This window comes from Elgaria multicarinata, chromosome 11, assembly GCF_023053635.1.
Source record: "Elgaria multicarinata webbii isolate HBS135686 ecotype San Diego chromosome 11, rElgMul1.1.pri, whole genome shotgun sequence".
Classification (NCBI taxonomy): domain Eukaryota; kingdom Metazoa; phylum Chordata; class Lepidosauria; order Squamata; family Anguidae; genus Elgaria; species Elgaria multicarinata.
The window spans coordinates 19,400,374-19,422,016 of NC_086181.1; the positions used below are offsets into that span (position 1 = coordinate 19,400,374).

The window sequence follows — 21,643 nt, forward strand, 5'->3', positions numbered from 1 at the left end:
CCTCACAGGTACTGGCAGGAGGAGCATTAAGGTAAAGTATGCTGGGGTGGGTGTGTCTTATTTTACACCCTGTCTCATTTCCCTTTGGCCCCACCCCTTATGTCTTTAGCCCTTCCCCATTTCTCTTTGGCTCCGCCCACCAATGGACTCCCCCCCCCTCCCAACACACAAAGACTCTCCTAAATTGAATGTGGCTCTTGGACCGAAAGCTTCCCAAGCTCTGCTCCAAGATATCCTGAATGCAGAAAGAGATGGAGAGCATGGAGTGGCCGCTGGGGATGAAGGAAATGTGAGTTGTGTGCTTTGGAGCAGAAGAAATGCTCACAGACATAAGAAGACGGACCCCTGTAAGGCCATTCGGATCACAGTCTAAAATTTCCTAGCAGCACCATTGCCAGCCAGACAGCATGAGAGAAGAGTGTCATTAAACCTGGAGATGCAAGTTGATGGAAAGGAGATGGGGGTGGGAACCTGCCTTTGATTTGGTTGAAAGGTTAGGATAGATATAATGTATTTGTTTAATTTATAGCCAACCTTTTCTAGCAGGGAATGGTACTCAAGGTGGCTAGCAACAAAGAAAGGCAAAATTTTAGAGCAAAAACATAGTCACAACAATCGTACAACTAACATATCAAAAACACAATTAAGGAAACATCAATAGAAGAATGAAAACATCACCCAAACCAAGACCAGTTTCCATGGCCAAAGCATGCTTTAAAAAATGCCTATAAAACAAAAATAAAGATTTCAGGTCCTTCTGGAAAAGCAGCTGGTTGACCAGTGTGTGAACAGAATGTTGGACTGGATGGACCTTTGGTGAGATCCAGCAGGGCTCTTCTGAAGTTCAACAACATGCTTTAAATGTAATGTTAGACATTTGGCTTTGCTCATACTTAAGTGAACTAATTTACTTTCAAGTTGGTTATACTGTATATCAGAGCAGGCATTGAACTTAATCGCTTGTCAGCTGGACTTTGATTGGAAGAGAAAAAGATTTTCTTTGGAGCAGAAGGGTCCATGGGACTCAGCCACCTGTGAGGGATGCTGTAGCTGCATCCTGCATTTGGAGGATGCATTGTGCTGGGTTTGGACTAGTTGACATCCAAGGTCTCTCCCATAAAAGTCCTAAGGCTGGTTAGACAGAGGTTGTACATCTTTTTGCCTAAAGGACATTTCTGAAAAGGACTCAAGTGTTAGATCCTTCAGCCTGCTCCTCTCTACAGACTAATATGATTGGAAATCCACATTGATTGCTAGACTGACAACTGACTGACAACTGAATAAGCAGAGAAGGCAACGAAGTGTTAAATTCTGTGATTGTTTTTCTTCATGAGATGATCTTTGCTGTTGAGATTGGGCTTGAGCACAATCATGTAGCATTTGGCAAAAAAGATGCAACCCAGGAGACCAGAACCAGAGGCTAAGATGGAGAAGACCTCCACAGCCACCATGGACTTCCCCTTTGTGCTCAGGTAGGTTGGCACAAAGGAAATCCAAACACTGCAAAACACCAGCATGCTGAAGGTGATAAACTTGGCTTCGTTAAAGCTGTCCGGCAATTTCCTAGCATGGAAAGCCACTGTGAGGGTGACAAGAGCCAGGAAACCCATGTAAGCCAAGACAGTGTAAAACATGGTGACTGAGCCTTCATTGCATCCCATTATGATCTCTCCAGCCAGGGAATGGAAGTCCAAATTTGGGAATGGAGGAAAGTCCACAAGCCAGGCAACACAGATCACAGCTTGAATGAGGGGACATGCCAGGACAATGGAATTTGTCAGTTGTCTCCCCAAGAGTTTTCTTGCCAAGTTTCCAGGCTTGGTGGCCATGAAGGCCAGAACCACCATGAAAGTTTTTGCTAAAATGGAAGAAATGGCAATGGAAAAGATGAAGCCAAAAGCAGTTTGTCGTAGAAGACAGGTGACCTTCGTGGGTTGACCAATGAACAGGAAGGAGCAGAGGAAACAGAGCAGGAGGGAGCAGAGGAGGAGGTAGGTGAGGTCTCGGTTGTTGGCTTTGACAATTGGCGTGTCATGGTGCTTGATGAAGATTGTCAGCACAAGAGATGTGATCAGAGACAAGAAAAGTGCTAGAGAAGCTAAAATGTAGCCCAGTGTCTCCTGATAGGAAAGGTAGTGGAGCTTCTTGGAGATGCATTGGTCTTGGTTCTTGTTTGGTTGTTGATCTTCCAGGCATGGAGTACAATGATCTGCATCTGGAATAATCAAGAAGTATTGAACCATCTCACATAACACAGATGTTCTCATTATTTATTTATTTATTTATTTATTTGTATTGCACCATCAATGTACATGGTGCTGTACAGTGTAAAACAATAAAATAGCAAAACCCTGCCGCATAGGCTTACATTCTAATAAAATCATAATAAAACAATAAGAAGGGGAAGAGAATGCACCAAACAGGCACAGGGTAGAGTAAAACTAACAGTATAAAAGTCAGATCAAAATCAAGTTTTAAAAGCTTTAGGAAAAAGAAAAGTTTTTAGCTGAGCTTTAAAAGCTGCGATTGAACTTGTAGTTCTCAAATGTTCTGGAAGAGCGTTCCAGGCGTAAGGGGCAGCCGAAGAAAATGGACGAAGCCGAGCAAGGGAAGTAGAGACCCTTGGGCAGGTAAGAAACATGGCATCTGAGGAGCGAAGAGCACAAGAGGGGCAATAGTGTGATTTGTTACAGGTAGTTTAGCCCTTAAAGAAAGGAATGGAAATATCCATTCTCTAGCTTATTATTTTCTCTTTAACTATCAACACTCATTAGATCAGAGTCAGAAAAGTTACAAAATTATATATTTGCCACCCCTTGTAACAGATGCATTTTCTGTATTCTATTAGAAAGAAAACACCAAATCATCTAACTAGAAATAAAAAGTCTGGAAATGCCAAAATTGAGCTATCAGTGCTGACTTTCATTTTGTTAAGGTTACAGACTGACATCTGAGGATATTTGTGGTGCAGGGATTGGGGAACAGGTCAAAGAAATAACTCCATTTAAAAGGCCCTCTGACATAATCTGATTGTTACAAGAATGACCAGCTACCTGTTTTGATCAGGGTCCTGCCGAAACACCTCAATGCCAAAACAACTAAGGCTGGAAGCATGGCTTTGAAAAGAAAATATGGTTGAAAAGTTGATCCAATGAGAATATGGAAGAGATGCCTACTCTGTACGTTACTGTTTCAGTAATTTGCTGAGTTTTATCATTTTATTATTTGAATATGAGATTTCATAGAATCATAGAATAGCAGAGTTGGAAGGGGCCTACAAGGCCATCGAGTCCAACCCCCTGCTCAATGCAGGAATCCACCCTAAAGCATCCCTGACAGATGCTTGTCCAGCTGCCTCTTGAATGCCTCTAGTGTGGGAGAGCCCACAACCTCCCTAGGTAACTGATTCCATTGTCGTACTGCTCTAACAGTCAGGAACTTTTTCCTGATGTCCAGCTGGAATCTGGCTTCCTTTAACTTGAGCCCGTTATTCCGTGTCCTGCACTCTGGGAGGATCGAGAAGAGATCCTGGCCCTCCTCTGTGTGACAACCTTTTAAGTATTTGAAGAGTGCTATCATGTCTCCCCTCCATCTTCTCTTCTCCAGGCTAAACATGCCCAGTTCTTTCAGTCTCTCTTCATAGGGCTTTGTTTCCAGACCCTTGATCATCCTGGTTGCCTGGTTTAATTCTTCAGAAAATTAAAGCAGTAAAACCACAGAGGCATTCCATCCAAAATGATATTTATTCAGAAAGCATTCCTAGGGGAAATGCTGGAATCTTTCTACTGGGCAGGATCTACACGACTGCTTTAAAATGTTTTATCACAGTAGTGGTAACTGTTGGGGCCCAGGGCACTCTCTATATACAGTGTTCAAACCGTTTTCAAAATGTCATATCCTGCTTGGTGTAGATCTGGCCCTGGTCTATGATCTTCCCCTTGCCTCCTCTCCATTCTGCCCCCCTAATGCATCCTGCGCTTTTATATGGCTTTCAGCATTTGTGGTACCTGTCCTGTTGGAAATCGTCCCTTCCGGACAACGATCACATGTGTAGCAGCAAACCGGCTTCCTGTCTGGAACTTTTCTCTGGTGCCCTGGAGAGCACCTTTCCACACACCTCGCAATAGGCAACATCTAAAAGGGAAACAGAGAACAGTTGTGGATTTCCCAGTGAGTGAAATTGCACTGAACAGGATCCAGAGACTTCATCAACACCAAGCAGGATATTGCACTATGAAAGCGGTATGAAAGCGGTATATAAAAGGCGGGAGCCACACCAAGCAGGATATAGCGGTATGAAGGTCTGTGTCAATGGGCCCCAACAGTTGTCAGTGCACTTCAATACCACTCTAAAGGTGTAGTGTGGCTCCTGCCTTCTATATGCCACTTTCATACCATTTTCATAGTGGAATATCCTGCTTGGTGTAGATGAGGCCAGAATTACTTTATCGAATTTCTCATTAATGTTAGTTTCTGCTGTATGCTGATGATACTGAGGCGACAAACACTTCCCCCACCCTAGCAAATTGTCTGTTCCTTCCATGACACCAGGAGTCTAGCCCACCCTCTCATACTCAATCCATGCAGAGAATTGCGATAAACCCTGTATCTCTCTCTGTCCAAGAATGTATCCTGGTCTTGAAATCATTGTGTAGGTTGGGTGCATCCTTGATTTGTTTATTTACAATATTTGTATACTGCTCCACATCCGAAATAGATTCCAGAGTGGTGCACATAGAAATAAACCATCAAAAAGAAAGAAGGTTACAAACAGCAAATGAGAACTGTTCAATTTAAAACAGAGGAGCAATAAAAAGCCGTGGCTGGTCAGTTGAGAAATGCTTCCTGGAAAAGAGTTGTTTTCAGGAGGCGCTGGCTAGTGTTGGTGCCTCACCTCCAGGGCCAGGGAGTTCCACACTAAAGGCTCTTCTCCTGGTGAACTCCAATCAGACCATAGTTCCATGTGGAACCACCAGGAGCTGCTCTCAGACGACCTCAGCGTCCGGGCAAGTTGGTAAGGGAGAAGGCGCTCTCTCAGGTATCCTGGTCCCAAGTTGTTTAAGGCTTTGTACACTAGTACCCGAACTTTAAACATGGCCTGGTAGCCAATAGGCAGCCATTGCAGTTCCTTCAGCAAAGGAGTTACATGCTGAAAAGAGGCAGCTCCTGACAACAGCCAAGCTGCTGCATTCTGCACTAACTCCAGCTTCTGGAGCAGCCTTTTGTTTGGTCAAACTGGGGTGTGAGATTGATCTAAAATATATTCTGTGACATAGGTGCAAGTATGGGTCCATCAAAAATGCCCACAAATTGTCAAACGTGCTAGTTGCTGATGCACATTTTCATTTATGCAAATTTCTGAAATTACTCTAATTTCCCCAGTGTGATGAACCAGTCCTGCTTTGGATATTTGTGAAATTAGGAAATTTATTCAAATTTGTGGACATTTGTGAGTGTCCCTTTTGATTGCTGCTGAATTTGTGTGAGTTTCCCTTTCATGCAAAACCAGGGAGCGATTGCAAACGCAAACCAGAATTGGATGCAGATGAGCAGAGAGACGGTGTTCAGAGAATCCTAGCAATCTCGAATTTTGCTCTCTTGCCTGTCCTCGCTGCACCTGGAGCAGTATTGTCTGCATTGCCTGGCATGATCTCTCCAGGATTTGAAGGAAGGAACTCTTTTCTATCCCTACCTGGAGATGATGGGGACTGAATGCGGGACATTTGCATTCAAAAATGTTTTCTTTACTTCCCTATAATAACCAATCCCTGGCCGAAATGGGCTGTTCCTCTCCTCTAGAAAGACATAATCTCTTCTCAATGGAACAGATGGAAAAATTTGTTAGTTCCTCCATGAACCCAGAACATTCACTTCAACCTCACCTCTGTAGCCCACATGATCGCATCAGGGTGAATGGAGAAATCTTGGCCTGAGGAACTTCCCAGATCCACGTGTCCAACTTTCACGGACCCAACGGATCCATTCGGGATGAAGATCCAGTTCAGAATATCATATCTCCTGCCATTTTCAGCAAAAGAGACCTCATCTCCAGCGCTGTTATTAAACCAGACACCCTTCAAAGGTGCAAGGATCTGGAAGGGATGATACACATAAGGGGAAAAAAAAGTTATTTATGAGTGATATTTGGCATCTTCTAACATAGCATGACTAACATCAAGTTAGGAGACCTTTTTTTTTTAAGTCCATCTTTTAATATAATGCTTAAAATTAGGGGTGTGCACGGACCCCCCGCTCCGCTTCACTTGCAGATCCGCCATTTTCCGGAGCGGGTCGCTCCGCTCCGCCCCCGCTCCGCCCACTTCCGCTCCGCTCCGCTCGGAGCTCCGGATCCGGATCCGGAGCTCCGTTTTCCCCCCCCCATAGGGTTGCATTGAAAGCTAAAAAAGTAAACAACTTTTTTTCCGTTGAAGTTAGAAACCTCACGTTTGGCACCATGACACCTCATGGGCGTATACACACCCACGCCAAGTTTCAAGGCAATCCCATCATCCCCTGATTTTTGGCGAATTTTTGAAAATCGGGCACCCCATTCACACCCCTTGGGATAGCTCCGTCAATTTGCATGTTAGAAACCTCAAACTTGGCACCAGGGCAGCTTATCCATGTGTCCACATGCACGCCAAGTTGCAAGCAAATCCCATCATCCCCTGATTTTTGGCGCGGCTCTACCCTCTAACGCACCACCCATAACCCTAATTCACACCCCTTTAGATAGCTCCGTCAATTTGCACGTTAGAAACCTCAAACTCAGCACCATGATAGCTTATCCACGTGTCCACATGCACGCCAAGTTTCAAGGCAATCCCATCATCCCCTGATTTTTGGCGAATTTTTGAAAATCGGGCACCCCATTCACACCCCTTGGGATAGCTCCGTCAATTTGCATGTTAGAAACCTCAAACTCACCACCATGATAGCTTATCCATGTGTCCACATGCACACCAAGTTGCAAGCAAATCCCATCATCCCCTGATTTTTGGCATGGCTTAACTCACCCCAAATTGTCCCATTCTACAACTACGTCAATTTGCATGTTTGAAACCTCAAAGTCGGCACCATGATAGCTTATCCACGTGTCCACATGGATGCCAAGTTTCAAGGCAATCCCATCATCCCCTGATTTTTGGGGAATTTATGAAAATCGGGCACCCCATTCACACCCCTTGGGATAGCTCCGTCAATTTGCATGTTAGAAACCTCAAACTCACCACCATGATAGCTTATCCATGTGTCCACATGGACGCCCAGACTCAAGGCAATCCCATCATCCCCTGATTTTTGGCGCGGCTTAAACTTTTTAACTCACCCCAAATCAAGTCCCATTCTACAACTACGTCAATTTGCACGTTAGAAACCTATCCTTTGGTCCCATGACAGCTTACCCATGTGTCCCCATGGACACCAAGTTTCAAGGCAATCCCATCATCCCCTGATGTTAGGGGAACTTTTGAAATTTGGACACTCCAGTATGTCAGGGATTTAAAGTTGCAATTGCAGACAGCTCAATGGGGCCAGTTCCAAGGCAATCCCAACATGCCACGAGATAACCCTAAATCTTCTTGCACATTTGAAAAAGGGATTATTGAACTTGATAAAGTCTAAGTGAGCGCAGGAAGGACTTCTCCCCTTAGTCAAAGCAAGACACATACACCATCGCTGCAAGGCGGGAAGGGGAGAAGGGAGGGAAAGCAGGCAGGCAGCATGCATTGTAGTGCCGCAAGGATGGCTTGAGCACTAACGCATAGCAAACCAACCCGTAAGCGGGCGCAAGGAGCAAGTGAGGCAAAGATGGCTGGTTGTTTCTTTCTAAGCCAGCAGTTACGCCTTGAGGGGCACAGAGGAGGACGATTGGGAGCAAACCAGGCACCAGGCGGGCAGAGAGGCAGGCAGAGTAGGCGAGGAGTCAGTCCTGGCAGATGCCCCACCACAGCAGCACCCCGGGGGAGGCGGGCAGGTGGGCAGGCGGGCAGGCAGGCAGGCAGGCTGCGGGCATTTCTGGGGGCACAAGGAAGTGATGGCTGGTTTCTAAGCCAGCATTGCAGTTAGTCACGCATTGCAAACGCAAACCATCCCAGCGAGTCGGTCACCAAGGAGGACAGGCTAGCAGAGGGGCAGGCAGAGTGACATGTCATAGATCTAGTATTGGGGAGGAGTCAGTCCCGGCAGATGCCCCATCACAGTAGCACCCTGGGTGGGCATTGGAAAACGCCATCTTGTGGGTCAATACTTCCCCCACCCCATGTCCTGCAGGGTTGCCTGCCTAACCCTTGTGGGGATGGGAGATGGAGAGCTGAGAGTGGAAATGCCAGCAGCAGCAGCAGCAGCAGCAGCCTTCGGCTTTCCCCTGGAACCAGTCGCCTTGCCCGCCTCTTTCCCCAGCAAGACCGACTGGTGCTGCCTCTGAAGATGCATCTTCATGCTGCTGGTTCCATAATGCCCTGTCGATGAACCCCTGCTTAGGCTGAGTTTGCAGTGGCGACAGACAGCAAAGCGGGGATCCGCTCCCAACTCAAAGTGGTCCCACACGATGCTTGTCTTTCGTTTCCGTGGTGACACCACCAATTGCCCGCCTGAGCTCTCTGGTGTTGCCACAGAAACAGGGGTGTGGGATGAGACTGGGGAGAGAGCCTCGGCCTGCTGCTGCTCCTCCTCAGCCCCCACATCCTGGAGGCCCACCGCCTCCTCCTCCTCCCCCCCCTCCACTGTGCTTAGGACCTCGTCTAGGTCCATCAGCGGGCTCGTGGGCTGAAAGGAGAATGAAGGAGTTGGGGATACTCCTCCTCCTCTAATGGCACTGCTGCCACGTGCCTCTTGCAAACGGGCACTTTTCCCATTCCCACCCTCAAAAAGAGAACGCCGGGCACAAGTTGCAGAAGAGAGTGGCTCTGCCTGCTGCTTGTCCTGCTTCTGTTTTGGAGCAGTCAGCCAAGGAGTTGCCCGTTTGATTTTCACAGGAGGAGAGGCAGCCTGCTTACTGCTGGCAGCCTGAGCCTTGCTGCTTTCAGCACGCCTGCTTCCTCTTTTCATGATGACTAATAAAATATTAATACTACTAATACTATGTATAAGGTACTACTAAGAATATGTATAAGAAGAATATAATATGTTTAAATGTAGGGAAATGGGACAAGAAGAATAAAATATACTACTACTAATATGTATGAGAATATACTAATATATATATATATACTACTAAGAATATCTAAAAGAATATAATAATATGTTTAAGAATATTACTAATAAATGTAGGGAAATGGGACAAGAAATGGGACAACCACTACTATAAGAAGAACAAAATATGAATACTACTAATAATATGTATGAGAATGTATACTAATAGACTACTAAGACTATGTAAAAGAATATAATAATAATATGTTTATGAATAGGGAAATGGTGTGTGTATGCTTTCCCCAAAATGCTCAATCTGTGGCTGCACAAAAGCAGCCCACTCCGTCCAAGTTACACAGAGAAGAAAAAGAGAATAATTTTTTTTTGGTATATTTTGGTATATAGAAGATAGAAGGAAACACAATCAGGATTTAAGAGAGGGGAGGGGGGAAAAGAACCAACCACTACTATAAGAAGAACAAAATATGAATACTACTAATAATATGTATGAGAATGTATACTAATAGACTACTAAGACTATGTAAAAGAATATAATAATAATATGTTTAAGAATAGGGAAATGGTGTGCGTATGCTTTCCCCAAAATGCTCAATCTGTGGCTGCCTGTTGAACTTGACAAAAGCAGCCCACTCCGTCCAAGTTACACAGAGAAGAAAAAGAGAATAAATTTTTTTTGGTATATTTTGGTATATAGAAGATAGAAGGAAACACAATCAGGATTTAAGAGAGGGGAGGGGGGAAAAGAACCAACCACTACTATAAGAAGAACAAAATATGAATACTACTAATATAATATGTATGAGAATATATACTAATAGACTATGTAAAAGAATATAATAAAATATGTTTAAGAATATAAATGTAGGGAAATGGGACAAAAAGTGTGTGTATGCTTTCAAAAGAAAGCTTTCACAAAAGCAGAACAGTCAGGCTTTAATACAGGGAAGGGGGGGGGCAACCAACCCAACCAACCCAAACACACACTCCAAAATTCAAAAATAAAGTTTATATTAAATCAAAGTAAGGGGAAAACACAGGGCAAACTAAGCTATAAGTCAGAAAGAAGCAAACAAACACACACACGCGCCAAACTAAACCTATCCTAATCTATCTCCAAAGTCCAAAGCAGGAGCACTAACTAAGTAAGTGTTCCCTCCACGAACGCCAACCCACAAAGAGACACAAAACAGAAAGTTCTCAGGGTGGGTCTGCCTTAGTCCCCCCTCCAACGCTGGGATTGGAGGAGGATGCTTTCTGAGGAGATCAATTCTCATCAGGATTGGGAGTTGAATGTGCCTGTCATCGCTTCCAAAAAAATAAAAAAATAAATAAAAAAAACCACAAACCCCGATTTTTAACAAAATATTGCACGTGAACCACAGCACGCAGAAAGTTGAGAGTAGTCTCAAAATGACCCCCATCCACGACTCTCTGTGCACAAGAATTTTCAGAACGATAGCTTAAACCCCTCCCCCAGTTATCCCCGATTCTTTTCCGCAATGCAATCCTATGGGCGAAAAGCCGAAACGCCGTTTGAGCCGCGCGGTTGACCCGATTTTCAAAAAAATATAGCACGCGACACGGACAACGCAGAGAGGTGAGAGTGGTCTCAAAATGACCCCCATCCACGACTCTCTGAGCACAAGAATTTCCAGAACGATAGCTTCAAAAACAACCTAGTTATGCGCGATTATTTGCCGCAATGCAATCCTATGGCGAAATGTTTTCAAGATGGCGACCGGAGCGCTCCGCCTGAACTCGGAGCTCCGAAAAATGGTCGCTTCTCTTCGCCTTGCTTCTAGGGGTCCACGGTCCGCTCCTACTCCGCCTCTGGGTAAGGCGGAGCAGGCCAATCCGCTACTGCTTCTACGCTCCTAATCGGAGCGGAGCACATCCCTACTTAAAATGTACCATGATTGGGTTCTGTCCCCTCAAACAAACTTGCCCAATGGTTTGGCCTTTTTTTTTTTTGGCTGATGTCTACTTGCTACAAACTACCCTCATATTGTTGAGTGGCAGCAGAAAGGACAACATCTGGAGGGCTTCAGCTGGCTGTCAAGAACATGGAGCAGGGGGAGATGGATGCTTCCGAGGGTTGGTGGTGAAAGGAACTAATGCTGCTTCATAGGCCAGAATTATGTATTTGGAGTAGAGGCTTGGCTGATTCTTCCCTCCTCTATATCCACAGTTCCCGATACATAACTATCATGGAATAAAAAGAAGTCTCCTCAACCTTGTACTCACTTCTTAATGCTGTTTAAGGGAAATCAAACCGATGGATGAATATCCACGGCAAATACGTTTCTTTTTAGAGGTTTATATTGGACTACTGGGCTCACCATTTCCTTCCAGATTCAGATCACTGAGGGACCACCAAGGTTCCTGGTGTAAGATTTTCAAGCCATAAGGAGAACGTTATGTCAGGTATTTGATTTGAAAGTGTTCATATCTAAGTGGAAGTTTTTCTGGAACTGAAGAACAAAAGTAACAACCTCTGAGATAGCCATCTCAAGGTCTTTGAGAGCGGCCAGGATGTGCAGCTGGATGGCTCTCTGACCAAGGCCGTTTGCCCATGTTTTTTTTCTTGAGGCATAACACAATCCTGGTGATGCAATCCGGTGTTCATATTGCATGTGGACACTATGATTGGCTCACAAGGCTATTAATATGTGACATGTGATTGAAGAGTGTGGAGAGTTTGTGTGAAGAGTTATTGTGTAAAGTTCCTCAACTATATTATGCTCTATGTAAATACTTGTAAAGTAAACTTAGATTAGTAGTCCAAAACGCTGTCTGAGTATTCCTTCACTTCGTGAACATCTGCCTGCTGTCAGCAACCTCTGTCTCTGCTGACATGTGCTTGCACTCTGTGCATGCTCTGAGGGAGTGCAATACATCAGACTCCTAACACGTTACCTGCCATGGGTGGATGTTCAGAAGCCTATTGTCTCTCCTGGTCATCCGATGTTTGGATCGAGACACAGCATGTAACGCTTGTGCCACAGAATTCACACCATTGTAGATGCTGTAGCTGGGGCTGTACATGGTCATTTTGAACCAGAAGTCTGGCAAGTCCTGTACTTTCTCTTTCCCAGTACATTTTCTCCCTCCTCTTTGAGAGGTCTGGCTTGATTTCAGAAACATACAGTGAAATGCCATTTCCCACCAGTTAGGGAGAAAGATGTCTCCTTGCGGTTGGAGCGGATCTAAAGCCAGAATAAAATGCTTGAATTCTGGCACATCCCTTCTGTGGACTCTGAACTGCAAAGCACCATGGAGGAGTTTTTGATATTGCACAGCAAGGGAGAATTTTGTTGCATCGATTTCTGAAAGAGATGTCATGATCCAAACCTTCCTAAATGGGGTCTTGGTCTTTTGTTCATGATCGCTCAACAGCAATGTTAATTGTCCTATAGCACCATGGTCTGCAAAGACAACAATCACTTCGGGCTCAAACCAAGAACTTGGAATAGATCCAGTTTTTGCCCAGCCTGCTGGGTTGAACAGTTCGGTGAAGGCCACACAGATGTCCTTCTGCTTGAGCATTGGTGTCAGTGTGTGGATGAAATTTTCACCACGGTCATCATTGTGAGCAAGCAGCGCAATCCAATTCCAGCGGAAATGCAGGAGCAGCCGGATTAAGCCCACATACTCAGGAAATTCATTGGGATCAATCCGGTAGAAACTGGGAAATGCCGTGTCAAGCAAGCCAAAACCGAGCTGAAGGAAAGAATGGCCTGTTACTCTCTTGAAGCTGGATTTTGTGGCATTTTAAATGCTTGCAAATATTTATGGCATAAACAACCATGGATTACTTAAGCAGACTTCAGATGCATGAAGTGCATTCCAAAAGGAACCCATCCATTTTAAAAATGGTTATCTGCATATAACATGAACTTATGTGGTGCACCACATTAGACAAAATAGAAAGCATGACACCATGTTATTAGGGATTAATAAGAAATTTCCCCAATCCAAATAATTTCTGTTTCTATTTTAAGGAATGTGACTGAAACATAGGCCATTTTTATGGGAATAATTAGGGTGTGTGTGTGCAGGGGGAAGAGCCATGCTGGACCAGTCCAAGGTCCATCTACTCCAGGATTCTGTTCACACAGTGCCCATGCTTTTGGGAAACCCAAAAGGCAACATGAGTGCCATAGTTCCTGCCTGGTCATGTTCTGTGCTTACTGCCTCTGAAACTTCAGGAGGCAGCATATGGCCATCAGGCTGAGTAGCCATTAGTGGTCAAATACATAAAAGACTGAAAAAGTTGCATTGTGGCGGTGGGTGGACTTCCCCCAATCCCCAAATGGGTAGTTGCTGGGTTAGTTGATCACAACGAAAAGAACAAGGAGTCTTCTAGCACATTGTTTGTTAGTGAAACTTTAAGGTGCGGGAAGAGTCCTTGTTATTTCCCCAAATGTGAAACCTTGTCTTTCACAACATAACCATAGCTGGCTGCTTTCAGTCATGCAAAGCCAGCTAAGATCCGTGACTATCACCAAGGTCATCGCATGACAGGTGGGTCATTCCCACTCCTGGCATCCAGAATTGAGACAACAAAACCACTGTATCATCAAAATTGTTTGCAGAGCTTGGCCTGCCTGTCTTAGTGATCCTGTGCTCTGTGGGGCCTCCACATCTCTCCCCAGATGAATCCCCTTACCTGTGGGATCTTGAAGATGCTGATTAAGGATGCAATCTCTCTTGAGGATTTGGGGTCGAGACCCCCAATAACGGAGAGCAGTTGATCCTGCCTGTCGCATTTATAATTGGGAAGCATCTGCTTGCTCCGAGTGGAAAGCAGAGAGAGGCTGTTCCCATGCATCCATCTGGCAAGGTGCTTGTGTGCATAGATACGAAAGCCGAGTGTTGTGTTGGGAAGGAGAGTCGGATCCGTGTTGATTTCAGTGATGGCAAATGCAAAAGCGAGGATTTGTTGGTAATCCCTGACTATTGTCCTGGAATGATGAGACAGAGATTGGGAGTGGGTGAGGATCCCAACTGAACTAATGAGGTGGAGGTTTAAAATGTGCATCTGGGTGAACCCGCTTTGAATAAAGAAAAAAAAAAAACTTCTAAAGACATCTGAACAACAGAAGCACAGTCAAATTTAGATTGTTCTACTGAAACACAGAGACACCGAGTCTTGCTACATGAATTTTGAGGAACACCTGAAGAGTCCTGTTGAGAGATATGGTTCAGTACTTTTATAATTCATTCATTTATTAAATATTTTCATTATTTATATACCAAATTTCCAGATACAAATGTTTCAGAGATGGCCTACAGGAAAAACCAAAACACTAATAAGATCAAAATAAGACAATATATTTTGCAAGAGCCGAAATTTGTCATGATCATTCGCACAGGGCAGCACATTCAGGCTTCACAATGGTTCACACTTGATTGACCCAACCTCTTCCATTCATTTGACATATTAAAAACAACATCAGATGAACTGAGCTGGATCAGATTAAGGGCTCATCTACACCAAGCAGGATATTCCACTATGAAAGCGTTATGAAAGCAGTATATAGAAGGCAGGAATCACACTACTGCTTTATAACGGTACTGAAATGCACTGGCAACTGTTGGGGCCCATGACACATCTACACCAAGCAGGATATAACACTCTGAAAGTGGTATATGGTATGTGTCAATGGGCCCCAACAGTTGTCAGTGCACCTCAGTACCGCTATAAAGCAGTTGTGTGGCTCCTGCCTTTTATATACCACTTTCATACCGCTTTCATAGTGGAATATCCTGCTTGGTGTAGATGAGCCCTAAGGTGGTTCCATCTAGATCAGCTTCCTGGGAACCCCACAAGCAACAGCCTTCTTTCTTCTTTTCCCCACATAACAACTCCCATTCGCTGGCAGACTGCTTCTCATGATTGAACCTCTATTTAGCTCTCAGGATTAAGAGCTGGTAGTAGACCTGACATCCAGGAATTAGTCTAATCCTTTTCAAAGCAAACTTCACCCAGCAGCCAATCAGAGCAGACAGCATCGACCTAATCACACAAAACTCTGATATGGCACAAAGCAGCTTCCAATTAAAATCAGCCCTTTATTTAGAACCATGAGGACTGGAACCTTTTCTTTTCTTTTTTTAGAAAAAGGATGTTAGTCCAAGGACTGAGCATTTCCTTCGAATGCAACTGGTCCCAGGAATAACCCCTGTCAGTCTCATATGGAGGAGAGTTCCTGCTAGATACTGAGCAATACAAGATCGATGACCTGAGTCAGTATAAGGCACTTCCAGTGTTCCGGTTTAAAGCAGCCGTGTATACAGAGCCACGAAGACTGGCATCTCGCTTAACTTATAGCCAAAGGATTGAAGGAGCGCCAGCTTTGCACATGGAAGCACCCACATTCAATCCCCAGCAGAATTTCGGTGTATGACCGGGAAAGAAAAGCCGCTGCCACACAGTGCAATAGAAATGGAACGAGATGGGTTGGCGCTCTGCCAGGGTAGAACGGAGCTACCCAGGTGGCTCAGTCCATTTTGTTTTACTCCCTTTACAGAGAAGCTTCAGAGGAATTGCTGAGTCCAAAAGACGCCTTTATATATCGAATAGTACAGAAAGATGCATAAGTTTCAAAAGGGTCCAGTTTGCTGTTTTACTGGGAAAGGACTTTGTGCATAGAAATGCTTTGTGCATAAAAAAGCCCTATACGGCTCGGGTCCAGGTTATCTGAAAGACCGTATTCTCCCTTGTGAGCCTGCCCGTGCTATGAGATCTTCTGGGGAAGCCCTTCTTTCAATCCCACCATCTTCACAGGCACGCTTGGTGGGAACATGGGAGAGGGCCTTCTCGGTGGCTGCTCCAGTGCTCTGGAACTCTCTTCCCAGGGAAGCTAGGCTGGCTCCCTCCTTGATGGGCTTCCAGAAGCATGAAAAAACTTCTTTGTTGTGGCAGGCCTTTGGAGAATAATCTAGTCCTCCATCTATGTTAAGGACTTGTAAAATGCTATTTTATAAGGCCGCCTTGAGGCCCAGTATTGGTCAAATGGTGGGATACAAGTAAATATAATAATAATAATAATAATAATAATAATAATAATAATAATAATAATAGAAATGGAGAGGTTTGTCAGGGTAATCAACTTTTTTGAGGTTTTCTTTTCCTTTCCCTTCTTGGGATTTCTTCCTGGAGAGGGAAGCCAATCAGTCACTGTTGCATTTTATGTATGTTTCAGTTTGGTTGAATTTCTTTATGAAAGCTTATATATGGCAAGAAATATAGTACTAGAAAGCCATTCATGATTGATGATCAAAACTTTATTTCTACAAAATCCACACAGCTATTGCAACCTACAGGATTTCATCCACATGTTGCAAAACACTCAAAGCATCTAGCCATGGGGATGCATTCAGTGTTTTTAAAACTTGCTTCTCCAGTGCAACTCCTACTTTCCAAGCAGGTGGCCCTGGATGATGGGAGTTCTGCTCCAAACAAAATCCGAGGAAACACGGTTGGCGACCTGAACTGGAATGGACAAACTTCAAGCTTCCAGGATCTACTCCAACCAGAACTTGGTGGGAAAAGGACACACACACACTTAGTACTGCAGTACTGCAGTATTCAGAATTGGGTTCCATTCTGAACAGAATGGAACCCAAAGAATTTGGGCATGAAACCCAAGTCCTGATTACACTCAAGTTTCCTTCCTTTCAGCTGTATAAGAGAGGAGGGTGCAATTATTTTGGGAGTCAGTTATGCTTGCTGATCCACTACAGATCACCCAGAGGATCTGCCATTACACTCTGACCTACCTTCCCCACCTCTGTCTCAGGCAAAGTCTACTTGGGACATTTCTTAGTAATTACCGGATTGTCCACATGAAACCCAACTGCCTCTGCTCCCTGCACCTCACAAGTCTCTGATTGTCATTACACGTGGAAGCCAATTATGACATGCCTCTGTTTAAGATGCATATATGATAAGATCAGTAATATCTTAATGTCAGCAACATTGCAGAAAGGAGCTTCCTGATCTGATTGCAAAGGTAGGCGACAATCCACCCCACATACCTCCTCCAGAAACTTACGCTTTAATAAAGGAGAACTGCAACGGGGCTAAACTCCTAAAGTCTTCTGTTTCTGTGTAAGAATAACGGCCCAGTGGTAAATTCCCACCAACAATGAGGTCTCCAGGCCTGTAATAATCGATTTGCTGCTTGTAACGCCTGACCATGGGGCACATGGTTTTCAGCATCCTCACGATGGCCTGAGGATGGAGCCAAGATACTAGCAGCAGCCACAGCCATATCATCTTGGGCACAGAAAAGCCTTCCTTTCAACATCAGCCACCAAACAGAACTGGAAGAAGAGCTGCCTTTACAAGACCCAGCAGGGGAATTAAATCTTTGCTAGAAAAGACCAGACACCAAGAGATCAGACACCACCCCAGCCCTACCTGGAGGGGCTCTGGGTGCATTTATAGTAAGCATTTTTTTCTTCAAGGTTTCTTTGTTATTGACTTGCTGGGTGGAAATCCATGGGGGATTCAAGAAGAACTGCCTCCTTTTTGATAATTCAAGGGTAGTGAAATAATCTCAGCGGAGAAGACTGGGCTCTCCTTGCACTTTGAAGGAAGAGAAACACATTTGCATCACTCCCTGCTTCTCCTTGTGCCAGCTTGACACCTAACTTTTGTTGTCAGGTTCTGCCCTTTGGCCTCTGTGAATTTCAAGTTGGAGTTCAGGCCTGTACCTATATTCATTAGCCCAGATTGATGGATGGGAAAGAGGGGAGTCGGCACCTGGTTATACCATGGCAGGGCTGGGCAAAATGACATTGCTGGATAAAATGACTCAACTGTCTGCAGTTGTAACATATTACGTGGACACAGGATTAGAGTGACCATATTTTGGAAACCGAAGAGGAGGACATCATGGTCGGCCCCCAAGGGGGCGTGCCCACCAACATGTCCGCCCCCAGCGGGCATGTACAGCACCAAGGGGGCGTGCCCACCCGAACATAGCCTTGGTCACATGTCTGATTTTACAGCACGCAGTTAAGACAAATCTGTTCTATATAACATCTTAATGTTAAAATCACTGAAATAAAAAACGTGAGAGATTCAATGTATCTGAAATTAAATTCACCCACTCCTACTTTTGTAGCTTTTGCTGTACTTTGAAGCTTTTTGTTATACTCTGTGTGATACATTCTCCTTTTCCCTCAAATATATTTTCTGACTGTATCCTCACTCGTTTCAAGCTGCTGCTGCTGCTGCTGCTGTTAATGGGGTTTGTTGCTGGCTGGACAGCCGGCTGCTTTTTTTATTTTTATTATTTATTTATTTATTTATTACATTTCTATACCGCCCAATAGCCGGAGCTCTCTGGGCGGTTCACAAAAATTAAAACCATTCAAAGTATAAAACAACAGTATAAATTTCAGTTATTTAAAAAAACTTCTGTACGATTGTCACAAGTTTCTCTATTCTAACATTAGGGTGGGTGTTGTGAGTGGTGGACACTACTTTGCCGATTCACACTTCTCACTTATATACATTAGCTTCTCAAAGCTTGTGCATTGGAACCACTTCGCACATCCAGACTTTGAACTCCTGTCTACTTCCAGCACAAACACACAACTCTGAGACCCTATTTCTAATGCCTTGCATTGCATGCCAGCACCATAGGGATAAGTTACAACAGGTGTCTACGTTGTCTCTCTCTCTAAGTCACTGCAGCCAAACAAAAGCCTCCAGCCTCAAACAATCGCTCTCTCTCTCGTTCTCTCTCTCTGCCAAAGTCTCCTGATGGTCCAGCTGGGCTGCACACTTGTGGCTGGGGATATTGCTTATTGCAACTTATTGCTTGGTCATGTCCAGTGACTCTTACTTTAAAAACCACCGCCACCAGCCACCTCCACAAGCCTATCGTCCTGCACAACTGCTTAACTCTAATGTGCTCTTAAAACACCCTGGGTGGCAAGCCAGCCTTTCAGGGCCAAGCTACAGGTGCAGCTGGGTTGCCTTCAGCCTCTCTCTGCCTTATGCCAGCCAACCAACATTTCCAGCCTCAAACAATCCCCTAGCCCTCTCTGCCAAAATCTTCTAACAGTCCAGCCAGGTTGTGCACTTGTACTCTGTGGCTGGGGGTAGGGTGACAGTTTATATCTTGTTTTAAAAAAACCAAAAAAAAACAAACAAAAACACCTTCACCACCGGCAGCCTCTGCCCGCACCAACACTGGACTCTGAGACACTCTTAAAAAGGCTCTGTGTGGCATACCAACCTCTCAGGGCTTAGCTGCAGCCATCTCTGAGCTGTGTCTTCAGTCTAATTCTGTCTCTAAGAGATATGCCAGCCAGCCAAAGCCGCAAATCTATCTATTTTTCTCTGACATGCACTTCAAACATTCTGCATTGCATGACAGCAGTGCAGACAGAGCCTAGCTCACAAGTGAACAAAGTGAAGTGGAAGGGAAGGGGTAGTGAAGCGAAGCAACAGCATGCCAGGTTCCAACATCCACGCAACAGGGCATCTGCAAAGATGAGAGCCTCTCTCTCAACTGGCACTTAATTTTTAAACCTTAACTTTTAAAAAAATCTCCAAAAATCAACGGATGAATGGAACTGCTTCAAATTTGGTATGGCTTAAAGTCCTACCTAAATGCTATCATGGTGTTAAGACTCATCTCTTTATCTTTAAAAATGACAGAAGTAAAAGTATTTTCATTAATTCCCATTAAAGTAGAGCTACCCTTTGGCTGGGGAGGATGGGAAAAATCTGAATTTTTCTTCAAATTTCATAATTCCCCCCTTCCTGGATTTGTTACCAAAAATCCTGACAAATCTGGGTTTTTCCTGTCATATGGTCACCTTATGAGTGTCACAGGATATGTTGGGAGGGCCTACACCCAAAGACTTATGGTATCTGAGGGCTTCCTGAATGCTTTGCAGACATTTTTGTCTCCCATGGCTTATGCCATTGTTGAGGGTTTACTCTCACTGTTGCACCTAAGCATTTTCTCTGGCACTGTGGAGATCAAATGCTGTGGATTCAGGAGACATTCAGGCTATGAAGCAGACCAGATAATGGCTAGAGCTCAAGTGGCACAAGGATTGGAACTAATCTTTTGGAGCACAGGTCAGAAGACCTTGTCATGCCCATCAAGTGGTGTCTGTGGCTGCAAAGAAGGCCTCCTTCACGGCCACCATTGCACCCTCAAGTGGATAGATTCAACTTTAGTTGTCAGGGTAATATCATAGAAATAAAGGAGTTGTTTTAGAGGCTCTGTGTCATCTTGGGATGCTTTGGGCCTTGGCTAGTTGCAAATGTTGATACAAACTGACCAGATCTCCACCTCTCAGACTACAGTGTGGATCCGAACAACTCTCCACCAGATTTCTCCCTTTTGCGATGCATGTCTTAGCAGTTTAAATGGCTCAAAATACACAGTGAAATCCAATAGTTGAGCGAAATTTGGGGCCTTGCTAGACCAGGGGTTAGCGCGGTGCGAGGCCCATGCAAGGCCCTGTGCGTCCAGATGACGCACAGGGGATCCCGGCCTCAGTCAGGCCTCGAGCCGCCCTGGCACCGTGCTAACGGGAACTGCTTGTAGCGCGGTTCTTCCCACAGTCCCGGTCTCAAGTCAGGCTGAGGCTGGGACTGTGGGCGTATAGGCAGGTCTGCCGCTTTTCCCGGCTACCCGAGTAGCCAGGAAAAGCGGTGGCCGGAGGGGGCTGGGCGGGGGATCGGACATCGCGGGTGGGGGTGGGGGGCAGTCAGGGGAAGGAGAACAAGGCCAGGGGTGTGGGTGGGGGATTGGACATCACGGGGGGGGGGGCGGGCGGGGAAGGAGAACAGGACCAGGGGTGCGGGGGGTGATCGGACATCGTGGGTGGGGAAAGGAGAACAGGGCAGGAGGGCCGGGCGGGGGTCGGACATCGCAGGCGGGGGGCAGGCAGGGGAAGGAGAAAGGGGCCCGGGTGGGGGATTGGACATCGCGGATGGGGGGCGGGCGGGGGAAGGAGAATGGGGCCAGGGGGGCCGGGCGGGGGAAGGAGAATGGGTCCGGGAGGGGGAGATCACGGATGGGGGGAAGGAGAATTAAAAACAACAACAACCCCCTACTTATCTTTCCCGCGGCTTTAAAAATAAAAAATGGCAGCCGCAACGGCTCTCCTCCAGAGCTCGTTGCGTCTTGCATCTGAATAAGGGCAAGATCTCGCGTTATTCATAACACGAGGTCTCCTCTCCTCTCCCCCAGATTCTCACTTAGGTCTAGGCAAGGCCCTTGGTCTCCAAATGTGCATTGAAACATCTGTTTAAATGCACGTTTGTACTGATGGTTTCTTTTTTAAAAATAGTAGATTAATGTGCAAAAAGGACAAAATCGTTCCCTAAAATCACTGTTTTGATTTGGGATTGTTATCTATGACAGACAAATGTTTATCTCTTGCTAGTTTTTTTGATTCAAAGATAGTTGCTAAAACCTTCCCATGGTTTTGTTCTGCCCCTTCA

General features: G+C 45.2%; 1 protein-coding gene across 1 annotated transcript; it reads right to left on the reverse strand.

Moving 5' to 3' along the window:
- Positions 1-1,304: 1,304 nt before the first annotated feature.
- On the reverse strand, positions 1,305-17,437 carry LOC134406671 (vomeronasal type-2 receptor 26-like). The gene is made up of 6 exons (XM_063138189.1): positions 17,214-17,437; positions 13,823-14,117; positions 12,070-12,873; positions 5,883-6,092; positions 4,008-4,134; positions 1,305-2,215 (listed from the first exon to the last, which is right to left on the reverse strand). The coding sequence occupies exons 1-6, from the start codon at positions 17,435-17,437 to the stop codon at positions 1,305-1,307; spliced, it is 2,571 nt and encodes an 856-aa protein (XP_062994259.1).
- Positions 17,438-21,643: the final 4,206 nt, after the last annotated feature.